This window comes from Gossypium arboreum, chromosome 9 (assembly GCF_025698485.1).
Source record: "Gossypium arboreum isolate Shixiya-1 chromosome 9, ASM2569848v2, whole genome shotgun sequence".
NCBI classification, from domain to species: domain Eukaryota; kingdom Viridiplantae; phylum Streptophyta; class Magnoliopsida; order Malvales; family Malvaceae; genus Gossypium; species Gossypium arboreum.
Genome location: NC_069078.1, coordinates 13,597,274 through 13,618,155, shown reverse-complemented (window position 1 = coordinate 13,618,155; position 20,882 = coordinate 13,597,274). Strand labels below are relative to the sequence as shown.

Below are 20,882 nucleotides of genomic sequence, written 5' to 3'. Positions count from 1 at the left end.
TAAACTTTACGTTAGCTCATTGATTGATGTTTTAAATGTTAATTATGTTATCCATTTTGAAGTGCTAATGATTGTTGAGATTATTTCATATTTACATACGAACTTACTAAGCTTTATAGCTTACTTTATTTAATTTTTGATGTTTTATAGTTCTACAAAGCTAGCTCGGATCTGGGGATCGTCAAGGACTTCATAGCACTATCGAACATCTATTTTGATACTTTTGAAGTGTGTATATATGGTTTATGGCATGTATAGGATTGAGTCATTTTGGTATGTGATGAAAATGTATTTTGGCCACTTGAGCTGGCTTGTGATGATGAATTTAATGATGTTTATAAATGTGCAAATGGTTTTGTTTTGAGTTTGGTAATTGGCTTATATTGTGTGTTTGAAGTTGGATTTATGATGCTTAATGATATTAGGTAATTTGAATGGTAAAGGATTGATATTTGGGAAGCTTTATGCTTGTGAATTGGTACATGATAATGCATGATTGGAAGGGTATAATTAATTGAATTGTATATGTGAATTTAGGTATGAAATTAGATGGCAAATTGTAGTATATTGGTGATTAGTATTGATGGTAAAGAAATGGTATGATTTGAACATTGGTTGGTGGTATTTTGATGCATATTAGTGTCTCGAAATGGTACCATTTGATCTTGAATAGGTATATGCAAAATAGGTGGCAAAATGGCTTGGTAAATAGCCTATTTTTGTCCACACAGGCAGAGACACGGGTGTGTCTCAACCGTGTGTCCCCTGGTGTGAATTTGAAAACAAGTTAGTATGCTCCACACGGTCTCACATATGGGCGTGTGACTTGTCCGTGTGGTATAACTCAGTATACCCTACAGGTCTGACACAGCCTGGCATACGGACATGTATGGCCATTTTTAAGGCACACGGGCTAGACGCACAGGCGTGTGTGTTGGCCGTGTAACCCAAGTCAATGAGTTACACGGGGTCAGACACAGGCTAGGACACGGCTATGTGCTCCCATTTTGAATGCCCACATGACTTGTGACACGGGCGTGTCTAGTGGCCGTGTGAGACACATGGCCTGGTCGCACAGGCGTGTGTCCCCTATTTTGAGAAAAAATTTTAAAGTTTCGTGAAAGTTCCTGGAGTTACCAATTTAGTCCCGAATCACTCCCAAAGCATGTTTAGGGCCTCGTAGGCTCGTATAAGGGACAAATTGATTGAGGTTGAATGATGAATGCTTGAATTGAGAAAATGTATGCTAAATGGATGTTTTATTGTTTTGTAAGTCCGGTAATGCTCCGTAATCCTATTCTGGCATTAAATACGGGTGAGGGGTGTTATATTTATTGGTATCAGAGCTACAGTTTAGTCGATTCTAAGACTAACGTAGCATGTGTGAGAGTCTAGCTATACATGCCATATATATATAACTTATGATAGTGTGATGGATCCTGACATTATAAACTATGTTTTCGTATAGTATGAATACCGAACAAACTATAGTAGATGATGTTGAGAGTAATGCGGCAGCTTCGACTCAAGGGACAGCGCCTTCTAAATCTAGACCCGTATTGAGTAGTCACGGAGGGGAGGCTAAAGAAGCCTTCTTTCAAATGATGATCTAGTGGTTCACTCAATACATTCGTATGAACCTAGCTGCTCAACAACCTCCACCCCTGCCAATTCCTCAACCAATCCCCGTAGTTCCTCAAGTTATTGATCCAATATGATTGAACAAGCCACCAGTCAATAGAATTCGTAAGCATGGGGCTGAAAAGTTCAGGGCTAATGTTAATGATGATCCTGAGAGAGTCGAGTTTTGGCTTGAAAATATGATCTGAATGTTTGATGAACTTTCCTGCACACTGACCGAATATTTAAAGTGTGTTATATCCCTTTTGAGAGACACTACATACCAGTGGTGTAATACATTAATATCTATGGTATCAAGAGAGAGAGTCACCGGGGATTTCTTTCAGACCGAGTCCCAAAAAAAGTACATAAGTCAACAATTTATGGATCAAAAGCATAAAGAGTTTTTAGAACTGAAATAAGGCCGCATGACTATAACCGAATATGAAAGAGAATTTGTACGGTTGAATAAGTATGCTCGAGAGTATGTTTCTACTAAAGAGATTATGTGCAAGCGATTTGTTGACGGGTTGAACGAAGATATTAAACTTCTAGTTGGGATATTAGATTTAAAAGAATTTGTTGTGTTGTTGAACACGCTTGCAAAGCTGAAAAACTGGAAAAAGAAAAGAAAAAGGCTGATTCTGAAGCAAGAGATTCAAGAAAGAGATTGGTGAATAAACCCTATCACTCTTCATCAAAGAAATCTCGGGATTCGTATAGTCGATCAAATGCATTAGTGGAGTATTCTAACAGAGATCGTGGGAAACAATTTACGAGTTCAAAAACTCTAGTTACATCAATGGCAAGTGTGGGTAATACTAGACCGAATAAACCTGAATGTGGATGATGTGGGAAACGACATTTTGGATAGTGTAGAATGAATGATAAAGCCTGTTTTATATGTGGTTCACATGAACACTTCATTTAAGATTGTCTTGAGTTAAATGAGAAAGATAAATCTCAGAGTGCAAGATAAAGCAACACGACTACGAGAGGAAAACCATTCCGTAATATTTGAAATGTGGGTGGTGGTAGTGGTGCAACACGAGATGCTGCTGTGAGATCATAGGCTAGAGCACCTACCAGAACTTATGCTATTCGCACTCATGAAGAAGCGTCATCTCCAGATGTTATTACTAGTACATTCTCTCTTTATGACACTGATGTAGTTGCATTAATAGATCCGGGATCAACTCATTCATACATATGTGTGAACTTAGTGTCTAGTAAGAATTTACTTGTTGATTCTACTAAGTTTGTTATAAAAGTGTCTAACCCCTTAGGCAAAAATGTCCTGGTTGACAAAGTTTGCAAGAATTGTCCGTTAATAACTTGGGGTTATTGTTTTATGGCTGATTTGATATTGTTACCGTTTGATGAGTTTGATGTTAGTCTGGGTATGGACTGGTTGACGTTGCATGATGCAGTGGTAAATTTTAGATGAAAGACCATTGAGTTGAAATGTCAAAATAATGAAATTCTCTTAATCGAATCAAACGATTTGAAGGGTTTATCAGCTGTAATTTCGTTGATGTTAGCTTAGAAATATGTGAAAAAGGGGTGTAATGCATATCTTGCATACGTACTTGATATAAAAGTGTCAGGAACAAAGATTGAATTAGTACCAGTTGTTTGCGAGTTTCCAAATGTGTTTCCAGAAGAGTTACCGGGTTTGCCATCGATTAGAGAGGTTAAATTTGCTATTGATTTAGTACCGAGAACTTCACCAATATCGTAGCTCCGTGCAGAATGGCTCCGACAGAGTTAAAAGAGTTGAAATCTCAGTTGTAAGAATTAACTGATAGAGGATTCGCAAGACCGAGTTTCTCACCCAGGGGTGCACTAGTGTTGTTTGTAAAGAAAAAGGATGGTTCCATGAGAATGTGTATAGACTATCTACAGCTCAACAAAGTGACAATCAAGAATAAATATCCATTACAGATAATTGATGATTTGTTTGATCAGTTAAAAGTAGCTACAGTGTTTTCTAAGATTGATTTAAAATCTGGCTATTATCAGTTGCGAGTTAAAGATGCTGATGTGCCAAATACAGCATTTAGAACAAGGTACAGACATTATGAATTTCTTGTTATGCCTTTTGGATTGACTAATGCTCCTGCCATTTTTATGGATTTGATGAATTGGATTTTCAGACCGTATTTAGACAGATTCGTTGTTGTTTTTATTAACGATATTTTGATTTATTCACAAGATGAGTCTGAGCATGCTGAGCATTTGAAAATAGTGTTACAGACACTAAGAGATAAACAATTGTTTTCAAAGTTCAATAAATGTGAGTTTTGGCTCTGAGAGATTAGATTTTTGGGGCATATCATTTCAACCGAAGGTATTAGAGTTGACGCGAACAAGATTTCTACAATTATAGATTGGAAACCTCCGAGAAATGTATCTAAAGTCCAAAGTTTTCTGAGACTAGCTAGCTATTATCGATGTTTTGTGAAAGGATTTTCTATGATTGCAACACCTCTGACTCGATTACTTAAAAAAGATATAAAATTTGAATGGTCTGAAAAGTGTCAACAAAGTTTCAAACAGTTGAAAGCATTATTGATAGAGGCACCAGTGTTAGTACAGCCTGAATCGGGTAAAGAATTTGTAATTTTCAGTGATGCGTCGTTGAATGGTTTGGCTTGTGTATTGATGCAAGAAGGAAAAGTAATAGCTTATGCTTCTAGATAGTTGAAGTTGTGTGAAAAGAATTATCCAACACACGATTTAGAGTTAGTTGCGATTGTGTTCGCATTAAAGATTTGGCAACATCACTTGTTTGGTCAGAAATGCCACATCTATACAGATCACAAGAGTTTAAAATATTTAATGACTCAGAAAGACTTGAATTTGCGACAAATAAGATTTGAATTTGCGACAAATAAAGATTGCTTGAATTACTGAAAGACTATGAGCTAGTAATTGACTATCATCCCGGGAAAGCAAACGTAGTTGCTTATCTGTTCATCTTGGGAGTACCAAAATGTACAATGATTTGAAGAAATTGTATTGGTGGTCGCGTATAAAATAAGACATTTGTGAATTTGTATCAAAATGTTTAATTTGTCAGCAAGTGAAAGCCAAGCATCAAGTGCCTTCGGATTTGCTTCAACCTGTGATAATACCGGAGTGGAAATGGGATAGAGTGACTATGGATTACGTATCGAGATTACCCCTATCTCTGAAGAAGAAAGATGTAATTTGGGTTGTCGTGGATCGACTGAAGAAATCCACACATTTCATTCTGGTACATACTGATTTTTCACTTGATAAATTGGCTGAATTATACATTTCTAAGATTGTTAGCTTACACAGAGTGCCAATTTCGATTATTTCGGATAGGGATCCGGGGTTTATGTCGCGATTTTGGAAGAAATTGCAAGAAGCTCTGGGTATGAAATTGAATTTCAATACAGCTTTTCATCCGCAAACCGACGGTCAGTTGAAACAGGTAATACAAATTCTCCAAGATATGCGCAAATGTTGTACTTTAGAGTTGGAAGGCAACTAGGAGAAATATTTGCAGCTGGTTGAATTTGCGTATAATAACAGTTTTCAATCGAGCATAAAGATGGCACTGTATGAAGCTTTGTATGGTCACAAATGTCAAACTCCATTGTATTGGTATGAACTTGGCGAGAAACAGATTCACAGGGTTGATTTGATTAGAGAAATCGAAGAGAAAGTGAAAGTAATTTGCGACTATTTGAAAGCAGCTTCTGATCGACAAAAATTGTATGCGGATTTAAAACAAAAAGATATTGAATTTCAAATCGGTGAAAAAGTGTTTCTAAAAGTATCTCCATGGAAGAAAATACTTCATTTAGGTCGTAAAGGCAAGTTAAGTCCGCGATTTATCGGGCTGTATGAGATTATTGAACAAATAGAGCCAGTATGTAACACCCCTAACCCGTATTCGTTGCCAGAATAGGGTTACGAGGCATTACCGATCAATTACAGCATACATCTTACATTTCTTACATAAAAATCCATTAACACATAAACATCCATCAAACATAATCACATTGTCTCTTATAAGGTTCTACGAGACCTTAAATCATGCTTGGAAGAGGTTCGGGACTAAACCGATAATATTTGCAAACTTTGTGAAACTTATAAAATTTTCAAACATTCATGGGTCACACGCCCGTGTTAGACCGTGTGAAAACAGGGCATACATACTGACTTGCACCACATGGCCGAGGACACGCCCGTGTGCCATGGCTGTGGGAAATCTGGAAGGGTTACTGAATTGGGTCACACGGCCGACCACACACATATGTGTCAGCCCGTCTGTCATACACGGCCAGTAGACACGCCCGTAGGTCTAGGCCGTGCCAAACCTGTAGGGTATACTGACTTAATTAGGACTACCCCAGGGGACACACGGCTATGTAACATGACCGTGTATCGTACACGGCTGAGACAAACGCCCGTGTCTCTGCCCGTGTGAACAAAAATAGGCTAATTGCAAAGCCAACTTGCCACCCTTTTCTCATGCACACCTAGCAATCAAAATGGCACCATTTCAAATACATTTATAGGAAGCCAAAATATCCATTTCAATACACATTATAAGCCATTTCAAAATTAAGCATTCATATACTCAAATCAATACCATTTCTACATTCAAACACATACCAACTAACATGATTCTTTCATCATTACTCACCTATTCAATCATATACCAAAGTACATATCATACTTATCAATACAACCTATTTCAATATGTATTTTTACTACCATCAATCACACACAAAGCTTGACTCATAATTCATCTATTAGCCATTCATTTATTAAGTCCAAATTCATGTTTTTCATAAGTAAATACTTATCATATACCAATTGACCAAAGGATCATCTTGAACCATCACCAATCATACCAAATTATGCCATTACACAATGCAAATTACACATAAAACATAAGTCATTAATAAGCCATATAAATGGCCAAATACATCACCAAAACCTTTATCAAAAAGACTCAAGCCTATACATGTCATATTACCAAGTCACAAGTATATAAATACCAAAATCAAAAAACCGGATAGTGTGATGCGATCTCCGTCAACTTCCAACCCGAGCGAACGTTTGAATCACTATAAAACATAGAAAAATAACTCAAGTAAGCTATAAAGCTTAGTAAGCTCGTATGGTAATAAACTCATATTATTAAATAACTGCATTTAAAACCATTATTCAAATCATGATATAATTCATATGATTGCACCATTCTATCTTGAATTCATACATATAGTTAATCAAGATTTTCATGAGTTTATTCATTCAAAACACATATGGTTTGAATACTTCTTATCAATTCATTCATATCTTCATATGCATAAGCAATTATATATAAAAACTTTATTCAATTCAACTTCCATCACCTTTTCTTTAGCCAAGTGAATTATGTGAAATATCATCAAATAACGGTATTTCGCACACTATATACCATATGTATATTTAGTTAAAACAACTATAACTCATATCTCACATATCATTCAATTCATACCTCATTATAGCCAAATAAACACATTTTTGCATGAAACATACTTATACACAAATCTTTCTCATTTCATATACATGATACACTAAAAACTTGCCAAATTACCTTCATTTGATTCTTATATAGGTTTTGTATGTACCTATATCACTTAATTCAATTGTACTTTTATTCTCGTCTTGACTTTGCCCGTTGAACCATTGGAATTGTTAAGGATACTCAGAAATCACATTAGCTCGTACAATGTCATATCCCGGATATGGTCTTACATGTTATCACATATCAGTGCCACTATCCCAGACAGAGTCTTATACGAAATCATATAATGATGCCAATGTCCCAGACATGATCTTACACGTAATCACAATACAATGCCAATGACCCAGACATGGTCTTACATGTAATCACACCTCCGTAAATCCTAATGTCATGACATTTGTATCCTATACTATTCCTAAGGTTCATACGAGACTTTCGGATATCATAACTTCATCGATTCTTGCTCTTATTCATGACCATTCATCATTCAATTCAATTCAATAATAATTAAGCATTTATAACACAATTTAAATATGTTTATTAGCATACGAACTTACCTCATTCGTTGTAACGACGAATTAGGTCGACTAATCCGATACTTTGTTTTCCCCCGTTCTAGATCCGAATCTCATTTTTCTCAATCTATATAATAACAAAATTTTACTTATTTAGTCATTAATTCATTCAATTTAACACAATTTACACATTTTGGTAAAATTACAGTTTTTCCCTATTATTTTACATTTTTGCAATTTAGTCCTTATCACATAAAAATACAAATTCATACAATTCAATACCAGCCCATGCTAGTCGAATTTTCCTTATGTTCATATCAGCCCATTTTTTTCATTAATTCACACATTTACCCATGGATTTTACAAATTTCTCAATTAAATCCGTAATTGACATTTTTGTCAAAAATCACTTTATAAAACTTGTTAATCTAGCTTCAAACTTTAATAATCTATCATAAAACACTTAAAAAACCAAGCATTCAACAATGGCATCATTCAAAATCTATAACAGTTTCAAAATCGGAGGTACAGGCTAGCTAGATTACAAAGCAACGATATCAAAAACACAAAAATCATTAAAAACGGGACAAAAATCACTTACCAATTTAACTCCAAAGTGACCAAACCCTAAATGTATAAAAATCGCTTCCTCTTGTTGAGTATTCAGTTGATGATGAAGGAATAAAAAGATGATATGAAATTTTATCACATTTAATTAAGCTTTATTAACTAAATTACAAAATTAACCATATTCATAAACATTATAATCATCAAATTAATGGCCATAATAGTCCACTCATATAAAAAATTTTCAAATTTCCATGCAAGTGCTCCACATTTCCTTTTTATAGCTATTTGGTTCATTTAACTAGTAAAACTCATATTTTACGCCTTATGTGATTTAGTCCTTTTTACCTAATTAAGCATTTAAATAGTAAAATTTCTTTATGAAACTTTCACACAATAATTCTATCATGTTGTAAACCTTAATAAAATAATAAAATAAATATTTTGAATTTGGATTTGTGGTCTCGAAACCACTATTCTGATTTGACCCAAAAACAAGCTGTTACATAGTAGCATATTGACTAGCCTTACCATTGGAGTTAGAAAAGATTTATAACGTATTCCATGTTTCGATGTTGCACCAATATAGATCTGATCCATCACGTGTGATTTCTTCGTCTGAGATTGAAATTCAACCTGATATGACGTACAATGAAGAACCGGTCAGAATTCTAGCTCAATAGGTTAAAGAATTGAGAAATAAACGCATAGTTTTAGTGAATGTTTTGTGGCAACATCACGGTGTCGAAGATGCTACGTAGGAGCCTGAGGAAGCTATAAGAAAATAGTACCCTAGCCTTTTCATTGGTAAGATTTTCGGGGATGAAAATTCCTAAAGTAGGAGAGTTGTAACAGCCCATTTTTAGTCAAATCAGAATAGTGGTTTCAAAACCACAAATCCAAAGTCAAAATATTAATGTTATTATTATTGTAATGTTTGCATAATGATAGCATGTATGTGTGAAAATTTTGTAAAGAAATTTTATCATTTAAATGGTCAATTTGAGAAAAAGGGTATAATTAATTGAATTGTATATGTGAATTTAGATATGAAATTAGATGGCAAATTGTAGCATATTATTGGTGATTGGTATTGATGGTAAAGAAATTGTATGATTTAAACATTGGTTGGTGGTATTTTGATGCATATTAGTGTCTTGAAATGGTACCATTTGATCTTGAATAGGTATGTGCAAAATTGGTGGCAAAATGGCTTGGTAAATAGCCTATTTTTGTCCACACGGCCGTGTGTCCCCTGGTGTTGAATTTGAAAACAAGTCAGTATGCTCCACACGGTCTCACACACGGGCGTGTAACTTGGCCGTGTGGTGTAACTCAGTATACCCTACAGGTTTGACACAGCCCGGCATACGAGCGTGTATGGCCATTTTTAGGGCACATAGGCTAGCCACACGGGCGTGTATGTTGGCCATGTGACCCAAGTCAATGAGTTACACGAGGTCGGACAGGGGCTAGGACACGGCCATGTGCTCCCATTTCGAATGTCCACACGGCCTGTGACACAGGCGTGTCAAGTGGCTGTGTGAGACACATGGCCTGGTCACACGGGCATGTGTCCCCTGTTTTGAGAAAAATTTTCAAAGTTTTGTGAAAGTTTCTGAAGTTACCTGTTTAGTCCCGAATCACTCCCAAAGTATGTTTAGGGCCTTGTAGGCTTGTATAAGGGACAAATTGATTGAGATTGAATGATGAATGCTTGAATTGAGAAAATATATGCTAAATGGATGTTTAATTATTTTATAAGTCCGGTAATACTTCGTAACCTTATTCCGGCGTTGAATATGGGTGAGGGGTGTTACAAAAGAGAACATATTTTATTGATAAATCTAGATATTTATAGGCATAAGAAATATAAATGAAGTAGAGATCTACTTCTAATGACTATTAGAATTTAAAGTATATAAAAACTTATTTTGATTTTAATGGACATCCACTTAATAAGTATTCATAACAAGTTTTTATTTTAACAAAAAATAATTAAAATATGCATATGCTGATATTTGAACTTGCACTGAATGAATTACTAAAATATTAAATTTAGCACTCAACTAATACTTTATTTTAATGCATTTTATGCATTTTTCTTTTAATATACACAATTTATATTTATACTTACTATTATTAAGCCCCTGATCGAGTTGGTGTGTATTTTAGTTTTTTTTCATTCCAGCAAAAACCAATCAAAATATGCATATAGTGGGATTTGAAACTACACAAATTAGATTTATAAAACTTTAAATTTACCATTCAACCGAACCTTCATATTAATATATTTAATATATATTTTTAATATAAACATTTTATTATCTACATCATTTGTATAATTAGTTTCAAACCATACATCTAAACAAGAATATGTGTTTTAAATTTGTGGTTTCACACATATACACATTTGATAGAATTTCTAATATTTATTAAGTCCCGAGTTGGTGTCACCTCAATTGGGTTATTAACTTAGTCAAGAAATTACAAAATGTCATTTCATTATTAAAAATATTATATTATTTTAGGGTATTTTAATCTTTTCATTTTAACAAAAATCAATTAAAACATGCATATAATAAGATTTAAACCCACATCAATTGTATTATTAAAACTTTAAATTTAACATTCAACCAAAGTTTCATTTTGACGCATTTTATACAATTTTGTTTTAATATACACAATTTATTATACTCATCAATTGTATATATTAATAATGTTGTTTATTGAGTTGGTATTACAAATCAACTAGATATTAATTCAAAATTGATGAAAAATTATGATAAATAATTGTAGTGCATTTAGTATTATTTATTTGATGTATTTATGTGTTTAAATTTTGTTTTACTCATAATTTAATCTAATTTTTTATTTTAATATCGTATATATGTCATGTATTATCATGATTAATTAGTTTTAAACTATATGTTTCATTGTTGATTTGTATGTTACATTTAAACAGATATATCTATTTTAAATTTGTGATTTTATGCACATATGCATGTGATAGAAAATGAAATCTATTGTAAAATGTGTTTGAATGAAAATATGTAGAAATTTTTAAAATAATAATAACTTATTTTCAATGTTTTGTAAAATGAAAGTTGAAAATAAGAGTTGTTAATTTATGAATTAACTTTGGTTTAAAGTTATATAAAGTAAATTCCATTTTTCCAACTGTTTTTAAATATGTGTATTTTTAAAAAATTTAAAAATAAAATACTTCAGAAATCGAAACTACTCTTTAGGTAATTGATTGTTCTTTTTCCTTACGAATAGTTTAGTTTGTCGTGTGGCATTGATTTTTGTCGAGAACGACAACCACTCGGTGTCGTTTAAGGTTGATTTTAACTGTCTTGTGAACTCAGGCGGCTCCTTCTTCCTATGTTAGATGTACACAGTTGTTCAATTCAGATTTTTATCCTGTTTTGCTTTTATCAATTCAATAGTTAAAAAGAATCGTTCCATTTTTTAATTAAATTAATACAAATCTAAAAAACTATTTTTTTATAGCATTTCTTTGCCACCATCTCCCCTGTTTATATATGTTACCTATAAAAATTTAGAATTTTTCAACGTCTTGACTTCTTACAATCTCTTCACCCTCATGAAATCCAGATCTTTTAGAAACTACCCATTTCAAATCAGGCCTTGAAAATTCAACTTCCAATGGCCAATTTCTTAGCTATTCTAATGCTAGTTAGCTTTTGGGTTAGTTTCATTTCGGGTCAAAACCCGGGTCTTGAAGCTCCCTATAGGATCCACACTTTGTTCTCGGTGGAATGCCAGAACTACTTCGATTGGCAAACCGTCGGATTCATGCACAGCTTCAAGAAGGCCCAGCAACCCGGACCAGTGACCCGGTTACTGAGCTGTACGGAGGAAGAGAAGAAGAATTATAAAGGGATGGATTTGGCTCCAACTCTAGAAGTTCCCTCTATGAGTAGACATCCTAAAACTGGTGATTGGTAAAGTTTCTCCCTCTCTTTTAGCTCTTTTTTGGGTTTGAAGTTCTTTAATGGTTCCTTTGGTTCTTCATTGTCTAATTTCAATTTCCTTGATCTAAAACTATCATGATTCAAATAAGTATGCTGTTCTGATTAAAGTATTGCTCTTGGAATTGATCAAGTTTGTGAATTGTTGTTGTTGTCAACCTAAATAAAGTTGAAGGATTAAAAATCAAAATACCAAATTTCTTTACCTTATGAAAGAATGTTCATTAAAGTTCTTTTTCATATGTTTAATGGTTCAAGAATGATGAACATCTTGCATTGTTTCATGCTTACTTCCCACTCCTTCAGGCATAGAGTCCACTGTTGTGTCCTTTCTGATTAAACTCTCTCATTGTAGCTTTCATCGTGTTATCGTTTTTTGACAATTTTATCTGAGTTCTGATACAACTGAGATCATAGGAGTCTGGAAGAACTTCATGGATGACACTTATTTTGATTATGTAGGTATCCTGCAATTAACAAACCTGCTGGAATTGTCCACTGGCTAAAACATAGTAAAGATGCGCAGAGCACCGACTGGGTAGTGATTTTGGATGCGGACATGATCCTCCGAGGTCCGATTATACCTTGGGAACTTGGGGCAGAGAAAGGCCACCCTGTTGCCGCTTATTATGGGTATGGAACTTTCATTATTTTTTTGAAGTATGCCAAAACTTTGGACTATTTTTACATGTAGTTATGATAATGCTTCAACATTCTGTCATCGATACTTTTTCTGGTTTCACAATTATCATATGCCCAAAGGCTGATATTGAGAAAGAAAATTATATTTCTATGCATTGTTGCAAACTGTAGATGCATTGTGCATATTGTCTACGATCATTTTCAAATTTTGCACTTAGATATTCATAATTTTTTTGGTACTCCAGGTACTTGATTGGATGTGACAATATTTTGGCTAAAATGCATACAAAGCACCCAGAACTTTGTGACAAGGTTGGTGGGCTCTTAGCCATGCACATAGATGATCTTCGAGTTTTAGCACCTTTGTGGCTTTCAAAGACGGAAGAAGTACGAGAAGACAGAGCTCACTGGGGGACTAATATAACCGGTGACATCTATGGGACAGGCTGGATTAGCGAGATGTATGGCTATTCGTTTGGGGCAGCAGAAGTATGTTATTTTTTTTACTACCACAAAGAGTATAAAAGAAAACTTTACTTCAGCCTTTCTGTGTGCGATATTTTTATGTCCATCTTTTAATTCTGGTTATGTTCTTTTCTTTTCAGGCTGGACTTAGGCACAAGATTAATGACAACTTGATGATCTACCCGGGCTATACTCCACAACCTGGTGTTGAGCCTATTCTTCTACATTATGGCTTGCCATTTAGTGTGGGAAACTGGTCTTTCAGTAAATTAGAACACCATGAAGATGGAATTGTTTATGAGTGTGGGCGACTCTTTCCCGAGCCTCCTTATCCTAGAGAAGTAAGTTAAGATCTAAACCTTGCACTAAGAAATGCCTTTGTAAAATGCTCATTTATTTGCATGTGATGCATTTTTCTCTTACCAAAAAGGAAAAAGAAAATAACCTGTGACATGAGATTGGTTCCATTCATGAACTAAACATCATGCTTATTACTTTTTTTTTCCAGAACATTATGATTATTACTAATGCTGCTTGCATATATCATCTGTTCGTAATTACGAATTACATGTAACACTTGACTTAGTATATCCTTTCCTTACGCAGATTAAATTGATGGAACCTGATCCGAATAAAAGGCGTGCCTTGTTCTTGAATATTGAGTGTATTAATACCATGAATGAGGGCCTTCTGTTACAACATACCAGAAATGGATGCCCGAAGCCAAAGTGGTCAAAATATCTAAGCTTTTTGAAAAGCAAAACTTTTGCCAAACTAACTCAACCGAAGCTTCTTACTCCTCCTAGGATGCAAACTGAGGTGGCCAAGGAGGTGAAGGAAATCAATGAATCTATAAGACCATACCCGAAAATCCATACATTATTTTCGACCGAATGTACTACTTATTTTGATTGGCAAACTGTAGGGCTCATGCACAGTTTCCACCTCAGTGGCCAGCCCGGAAATATAACACGTCTTCTCAGCTGTACAGATGAGGACTTAAAGCAATACAAAGGCCATGACCTGGCACCCACTCATTATGTCCCTTCAATGAGCCGCCACCCGCTAACAGGCGACTGGTAATTCTCAAGTTATTGTTATTTACTTTTGCTCCAGATAAAAGAACTCTTAGGCAACATAAAGCAAGAGATTAACAAAACGTTTATATGCCCAAGCCTTGTGAACTAGAAGGCAGACCACAAACTCTTATCGTTGCTTGATTCATTTCAGGTATCCGGCAATTAATAAACCAGCTGCTGTTGTTCATTGGCTCAACCATGTAAACGTTGATGCTGAGTACATAGTTATCCTTGATGCCGACATGATCTTAAGAGGCCCAATTACACCATGGGAGTTCAAAGCAGCACGTGGCCGACCAGTTTCAACCCCGTATGAGTAAGTCAAGGAGAACAAGGATTAATGCCATTCAAATTCTTTTTACATAACTCAAGCTGCAGCTTATCTCCCTCACTCTTCTCTTATTTAATGACCTTATTTTATTGCTGTGCTTGATAGATACCTTATTGGTTGTGACAATGAGCTTGCTAAACTTCATACTCGCCATCCTGAGGCTTGTGACAAAGTTGGTGGTGTCATTATCGTGCATATTGATGACCTCCGGGAATTTGCACTGCTATGGTTGCTTAAAACCGAGGAGGTCCGAGCTGACAAAGCTCATTATGCAACAAACATCACTGGAGATATATATGAATCTGGTTGGATCAGTGAAATGTACGGTTACTCGTTTGGTGCAGCAGAGGTAATGTTTTCCATCTACTTTTTAGAAACTAGATTGTAACTCTTTTATGTCCTACAAATTCCTTGTTGCGAGATTATGTGGTAAAGGCAATAGCATTTTTTGAGGGATTGATTTGCTGTTTGAGTTTATTATTAATGGTATTCTCACTAAATGAAGTTCATTTTTTTGTATGTTCCTCTTATATCATGCAGTTGAAATTACGGCATCTCATAAGCAATGAGATATTAATATATCCCGGATATGTTCCCAAACCTGATGTCAAGTACAGAGTTTTCCACTACGGCTTGGAATTTAAAGTTGGGAACTGGAGCTTTGATAAAGCGAAGTGGAGAGAGGTTGACATGGTCAACAAATGCTGGGCTACATTTCCCGACCCTCCAGATCCTTCAACCCTTGAACAAACCGACGAGAATGAACTTCAACGAGACCTGCTTAGCATAGAATGTGCAAGAACACTAAATGAAGCACTGCGTTTGCATCACAAGAGGAGAAACTGCCCCGAGCCTACTGTCTTATCAAATCCAGCATTGGATACAACTAAGGATATTGCAAATTCAAGGAAAGTTGGTAGGTTTTCCAAGACTGATGATATAGAAAGCAATCCCGTGCCCAGAAATCATTCTCAGGAGTCATCTGAACCTAAAGTTAGAGATGGGCTATTCAGTACTTTAAGGTTCTGGATCATTCTCCTATGGGTGTTTTCTGGATTGGGTTTTATTTTAGTCATGTTAGCGATGTGTTCAGGATATACAAGCAAGGGGTCATCAAAAGGGAAAAGTAACAAAAGCAGGAGAAGATCTTATACGGGGTTTTTAAAAACCAATGGTCGTGATCGGCAAGGTCGCAAGTCAGACGCATCATTGTAACATCACAAGTTGCTTCTAAAGACAAAAAATACATATTCCGATAACAAGTGGAGCAAGCCTGAGCATGATAAAGAGTTCCAAGACAAATATGGTGAAGTGAATGCCATTGATGTAGTTGGAGATTAGAAAAATACTAGGTTTCTCTCGTTTTCTAACTGGCAGATGGGATCATTGGTTGACATTGTAGTTCTTTTCGTTGCATATACTTCGGTTTTGAAGCTCCAACCAAGAAAGACATGTTTTGACAAGCTATTTTATTCAAATTTTTGGTTTCTCGAATTGTGAAACATAACTCTTTTATCTTATGAAATGAGATCACAAGCTTTTGCATATCAAAATACAGCTCTTTCATTACATTACTAATTGCTTGTCAGATACAGCAACCAAGCTCTAAACTCTGGCCTCTCTTGTCCACCTCTTTAAGATGTATTGGCTTGGGAGCGACCTAATATTACTATAATCTAGCACTTTTAATGCATGACTGCATAACACTCCTATAAACTCGAATTGCATACAACTACAACAAACGGTGTTGTTAGACAAGTTATAACTTACTGTGTACTCTCTAGGTTGGCCGTATATGCTGACTTTATACTCGAGCAGCGAACCATTCTCAATGCATTGATTGACAACAATATTCAGACATGTTTCGTATTCTTGCTGCAACAATTCGAATATCCTTGGTGTGTAAGCATCTCTTGCATACTTCAAGAGAATCACATCCCCCATTAGTTTCGGCATGTTTTGGGACATATCATAATTAGCTTCCAACTCTTTGTGGTGGCAATCATTCACCATTTTCCCAAGTTGCTTGAGGAATGAAAGCACATCAGAATCAGACTTTAAGTATTTCTTTAGATTAAGTATAAAACTTCCACGCAGTTGCACGGATTTTATGTCGGCGCAAAAGATGTGCCGTTTGTATGCAATGGCCCATTGCTCCCTGGTTTTGAAAATCTTGTTCAACCATTCATTATCCCAAAGACCATGTAGATCCATCATATGGTTCCATGAAGCAATGAAGTCTTATTCTTCCTCATGATCGAAAAAGCAACTGAGTAAGTCATTCACGAAAGGCGGAGAACCTATAAACATATGACTCAGTTGCTTGAGTGCCCTTTGGTACACATGCCAAACGCATACTCGTTGGTTTATGTCCGGTAATATGGAACTAATTGCTTCAGAGACTATTTCATCTTGATCAGTGAGGATTGTTTTTGGCTTCTTACCAGACATTGCCTCCAAAAACTTTTGGAACAGCCACTTGAAAGAATCAACAGTTTCATTATATAAAAGTGCAGCACCAAAAATCACCATTTGCCTATGATGGTTCACCCCAACGAACGGTGAAAATAGACGACAATCTTCATTTATCCTGTAGGTTGTATCAAAGCAAAGTACATCACCAAAGTCACTGTAGTCCATTACCATCTTTGCATCAGTCCAAAAAATATTAGCTATTTGATTGTCAGCATCGAGTTGGATGGCATAGGAAAAGGATGGATTTTTCACTTTCTTACCCTGAAAATATTGTTGTATCTTTTCAGCTTCTCCATCTCTCATTTCTCGAGTACGTTTGGAAATCAATTTACTTCTTCGATCTACTGGATCATATTCATGGTCGACACAATCCTCAATCGAGTTACATGATACTTCATATGCTGACTTTAGTTGTATCTTACGACCCTCAATTGCATTGCCTTCGGCAATTTGGGCTGCAACCAACCGCTTTTGTGATCGTAACATTCTAATCCAACATGATGCAACAAGCTCGTGATTGTGTTTTTCTTCGAAATTAGTGACACGGTAGCTACCATCAGACTGATGAGAAATGACTAGTTGCGCCAAACAACCAATTCTTGTTTCTTTTCGAGGTCTCTTTATATTCAAATCCCTTTTATCTTTCTGGCGAAACCCTTCTCTGAAGCAAGTAAACCGCCTTGACACCACAGCACCATCTATCTTACTCCTATTCACATAATCTTTTCGAACACTGAAACCAACTTGTCCTGCATATGAATTGTAAAACTCATATGCATGATCCTCTGATTCGAACCCCATTCCAAGCTTAGGCACGCCGTCCACTCCTGAACTACTAGCTAAGTCAGCTTCAACTGCTTCAGCAAAGGCTAACCTCTTCTGTGATGGTAACAGATGAGCTCTTGACGGGTTCACAAACTCATGGTTGTGCTTGTTTTCAAAATTAGTGACACGAAACTTTCCATAAGGTTGCCATGCAATAGTCATATGAGCCAAGCAACCAGTTCTCGTCTCTTTGCGGGGCTTCCTCGTATTCATGGTATGCTTGCTAGGTCTATAACCTTGTCTGTAACAGGTGAATCTTCGGGATACAACAGCACCAGTTACTCGACTTTTGTTCACGAAATCTTTTCTAATACTAAACCCTTCCATTACAGCATATCTACTATAACACTTGTATGCATGTTCTTCTGATTCAAACTCCATTCCAACTGCTGGAACCATAAATAAATCTTCGCCATCTTTTACATGAACTCCGGGAACTAACACGTCAATAGATACAGAATCCAGACTCTGAGACTCTTGTTCACTATCAACATTCATCTCATACTTGTTGACTAAGGGAATTTCAGGGGGTGCCTGGCATTCGTCCCCATTAATTTCCACCACACTCTTCTCGACCAAAGAAGCACTTCCACTCCAACTATCATTCTCGCTTTCAGTAGCTTCTCGACTCTTTTCAGGAGAGGAGGTTTCAGAGCTTTTACATCCTTCACCCATATCAACATCTGCTCGATTTGATTCGTGAAGCTCGTTTTGAAATTCTGAATTCTTTCCATGTGTTAGTATGTCATGGCCACCCCTATCCATTGACATTCAGCTAATGAGGGGAATAAAAAAGAGTGGAATTAAGAACATGTAGCAGCAAATGGATACATATAGCATCAAAAAACAAGAAGTTATATTAAAACCAGCTCTTCTATTATCAATTTAACATAAATTTACACACATTCAATATTAATTTCACATAACCCAATTTCAATAAACCGCTCCCCAATAACTTGAAACTTAACAAAATCAATTATCCTACAAAATTAAATATCAAAAGCTATATCCACATGCATGCTTACATGCATATATCATACCAGGAACGTATATAAATATAGATACATAAATACATGTAAAAGAAAAAGTGATACATATACAATTAACTTTTTTTTTATGAATGAAGTTTAACAAACCAATGAGCAAATTGCAGTCTAAATTACTCAAAGCTCTTAGCAAGAATCCATAAACCAGAAACTAAAAGAGCGAAAAAGAAGTCCAAATATTAAAAAATTACTAAATTACATTCAAAATGCATCAATAAAATCAAACTTTAATCATCAATACTTGCTTGGGTATATTCTTTTATTTCAAAAGAATCCCAACTGAATACAGAAGAAGAGAGTAACAGGAAATTACAGTGACAAGAGAAGGTGCAAAACAGAGTGATACTCAATCAAGAGATCAACGGCTGAGATTCGCTGATGATTAGAAGAAATGGCGGGAGAGATTATGAAGTTAAAAAAGAGAGCTTTGTACAGATTGAGTGAGGAATTGGAAGAATTGTAGAGATTAGGTTTTTTTTTTTTTTTTCTTTGCTACTTCTTTCGGGCTGTTCGGTTACTGGAATAATAGTAGGCAAAAGAAAAGTAAATACTGCAGGAGAGAAAGAAGATTTAATCGATCCACATGGCAACACTGTTGAGATGCCTGCCTTTAATTCGCTATTTAAAATGACTTTAGAAGTAGATTTGTTCAGGACTAAGTTGGAATTATGAAATCGTCATTATTGAGAGGTTTTATTTTAATATCATTTTTTCGAATAAAATTGTAAAACATATTATAACACATATAATTATAAAACAAAATGTTAAGAGTAATTTATTTTCTCTAGTGATTAATTTTTATTTTAAAAGAAAATGTTTTTGGAGAAATTAAATTTGAATTATTTATATACATTAACAATGTTTGTTTTACTATTCATATTCAAGATTTATTATTATCTCTTCTAATAATATGATTTCTAATAGTTAATTTTGTATTCTTTTCATGAGAGTGTAATATGTTTTATTATTACATCTAACATTTTGTGGAAAGATACTATTGTATCCAACACTTATCGACAATTTTTAAAAAAATTACAAGAATAATTTAAAAACTCTAATTTTTTTATTTTTAAGCAAAAATATTTAATATACTGTCAATAGAATTTTTAAACTTTACATTATTAGGGGTTGAAAATGTATTATAGGAATATAATAAATTATTAAAATTTTATTTGTGAAATTTGAAAATTTTATCATTAATGAATGAGGTCTTGGATTAGTTAACATAAGTGGAGGTATTGGGTTCTAAGTACCTAAGTTCGAGACTTATCATACACAATTATATGTGTGGATCTTCACAGGGGCGGAGCTAGAATATTTTGATTGTGATGTTAAATTTTGAAAACTTAAAATGTTTAAAAATTCATAAAAATTAATACATAACAAGATTAAATGTAAGAATATTACAAACCTATTTAAATAGTAACTAAATAAATCAAATGCATAATGATTTATTTGTCCTCCAACTTTACAAAAAAATCATTTGTCTCCCATTTAATTTTTGGTCTTTTTGAGACCTTAAACTTGTATTTTTTTATCAAATTACCCCAAAATGAATAAAAAAGTCAATGTTTTTAAACTTTTTTGACGTGGCATACACATGGTTTACATGTCAGTATTCAATTAATTTTAAAAATTAAAATATTTAAAAGTATAAAAATTTTAAAATAATATATTTTAAAATTTTAAAAAAATTAATTAATTACTAATGTATCATTCACGTGGAATACGCATGTATGCACGTTAACGAAGTTAACAAATATTA

The 20,882-nt window shown here is 34.7% G+C and overlaps 3 protein-coding genes across 4 annotated transcripts; 1 reads left to right on the top strand and 2 right to left on the bottom strand.

Annotated features, from left to right (window-relative positions):
* The first annotated feature begins 11,530 nt into the window (after positions 1-11,530).
* LOC108457097 (peptidyl serine alpha-galactosyltransferase) lies at positions 11,531-16,324 on the top strand. The gene is made up of 8 exons (XM_017755941.2): positions 11,531-12,227; positions 12,717-12,887; positions 13,142-13,385; positions 13,502-13,702; positions 13,968-14,440; positions 14,592-14,756; positions 14,877-15,120; positions 15,312-16,324. Exons 1-8 carry the CDS (start codon positions 11,929-11,931, stop codon positions 15,984-15,986), a joined length of 2,472 nt encoding a protein of 823 aa, XP_017611430.1. The 5' UTR covers positions 11,531-11,928; the 3' UTR covers positions 15,987-16,324.
* Positions 16,282-19,702, bottom strand: LOC108457098 (protein FAR1-RELATED SEQUENCE 5-like). 2 transcript variants are annotated; one of them, XM_017755942.2, is made up of 2 exons: positions 19,431-19,702; positions 16,282-18,846 (listed from the first exon to the last, which is right to left on the bottom strand). In XM_017755942.2, exon 2 carries the CDS (start codon positions 18,840-18,842, stop codon positions 17,013-17,015), a length of 1,830 nt encoding a protein of 609 aa, XP_017611431.1. In that variant the 5' UTR covers positions 18,843-18,846; positions 19,431-19,702; the 3' UTR covers positions 16,282-17,012. The 2 variants fall into 2 exon arrangements, with proteins under 2 accessions (XP_017611431.1, XP_017611432.1); XM_017755943.2 differs by having other exon boundaries at positions 16,282-18,828.
* On the bottom strand, positions 16,357-16,985 carry LOC108455171 (protein FAR1-RELATED SEQUENCE 9-like). Its single transcript, XM_017753771.1, has 2 exons — positions 16,542-16,985; positions 16,357-16,431 (listed from the first exon to the last, which is right to left on the bottom strand). Exons 1-2 carry the CDS (start codon positions 16,983-16,985, stop codon positions 16,357-16,359), a joined length of 519 nt encoding a protein of 172 aa, XP_017609260.1.
* Positions 19,703-20,882: the final 1,180 nt, after the last annotated feature.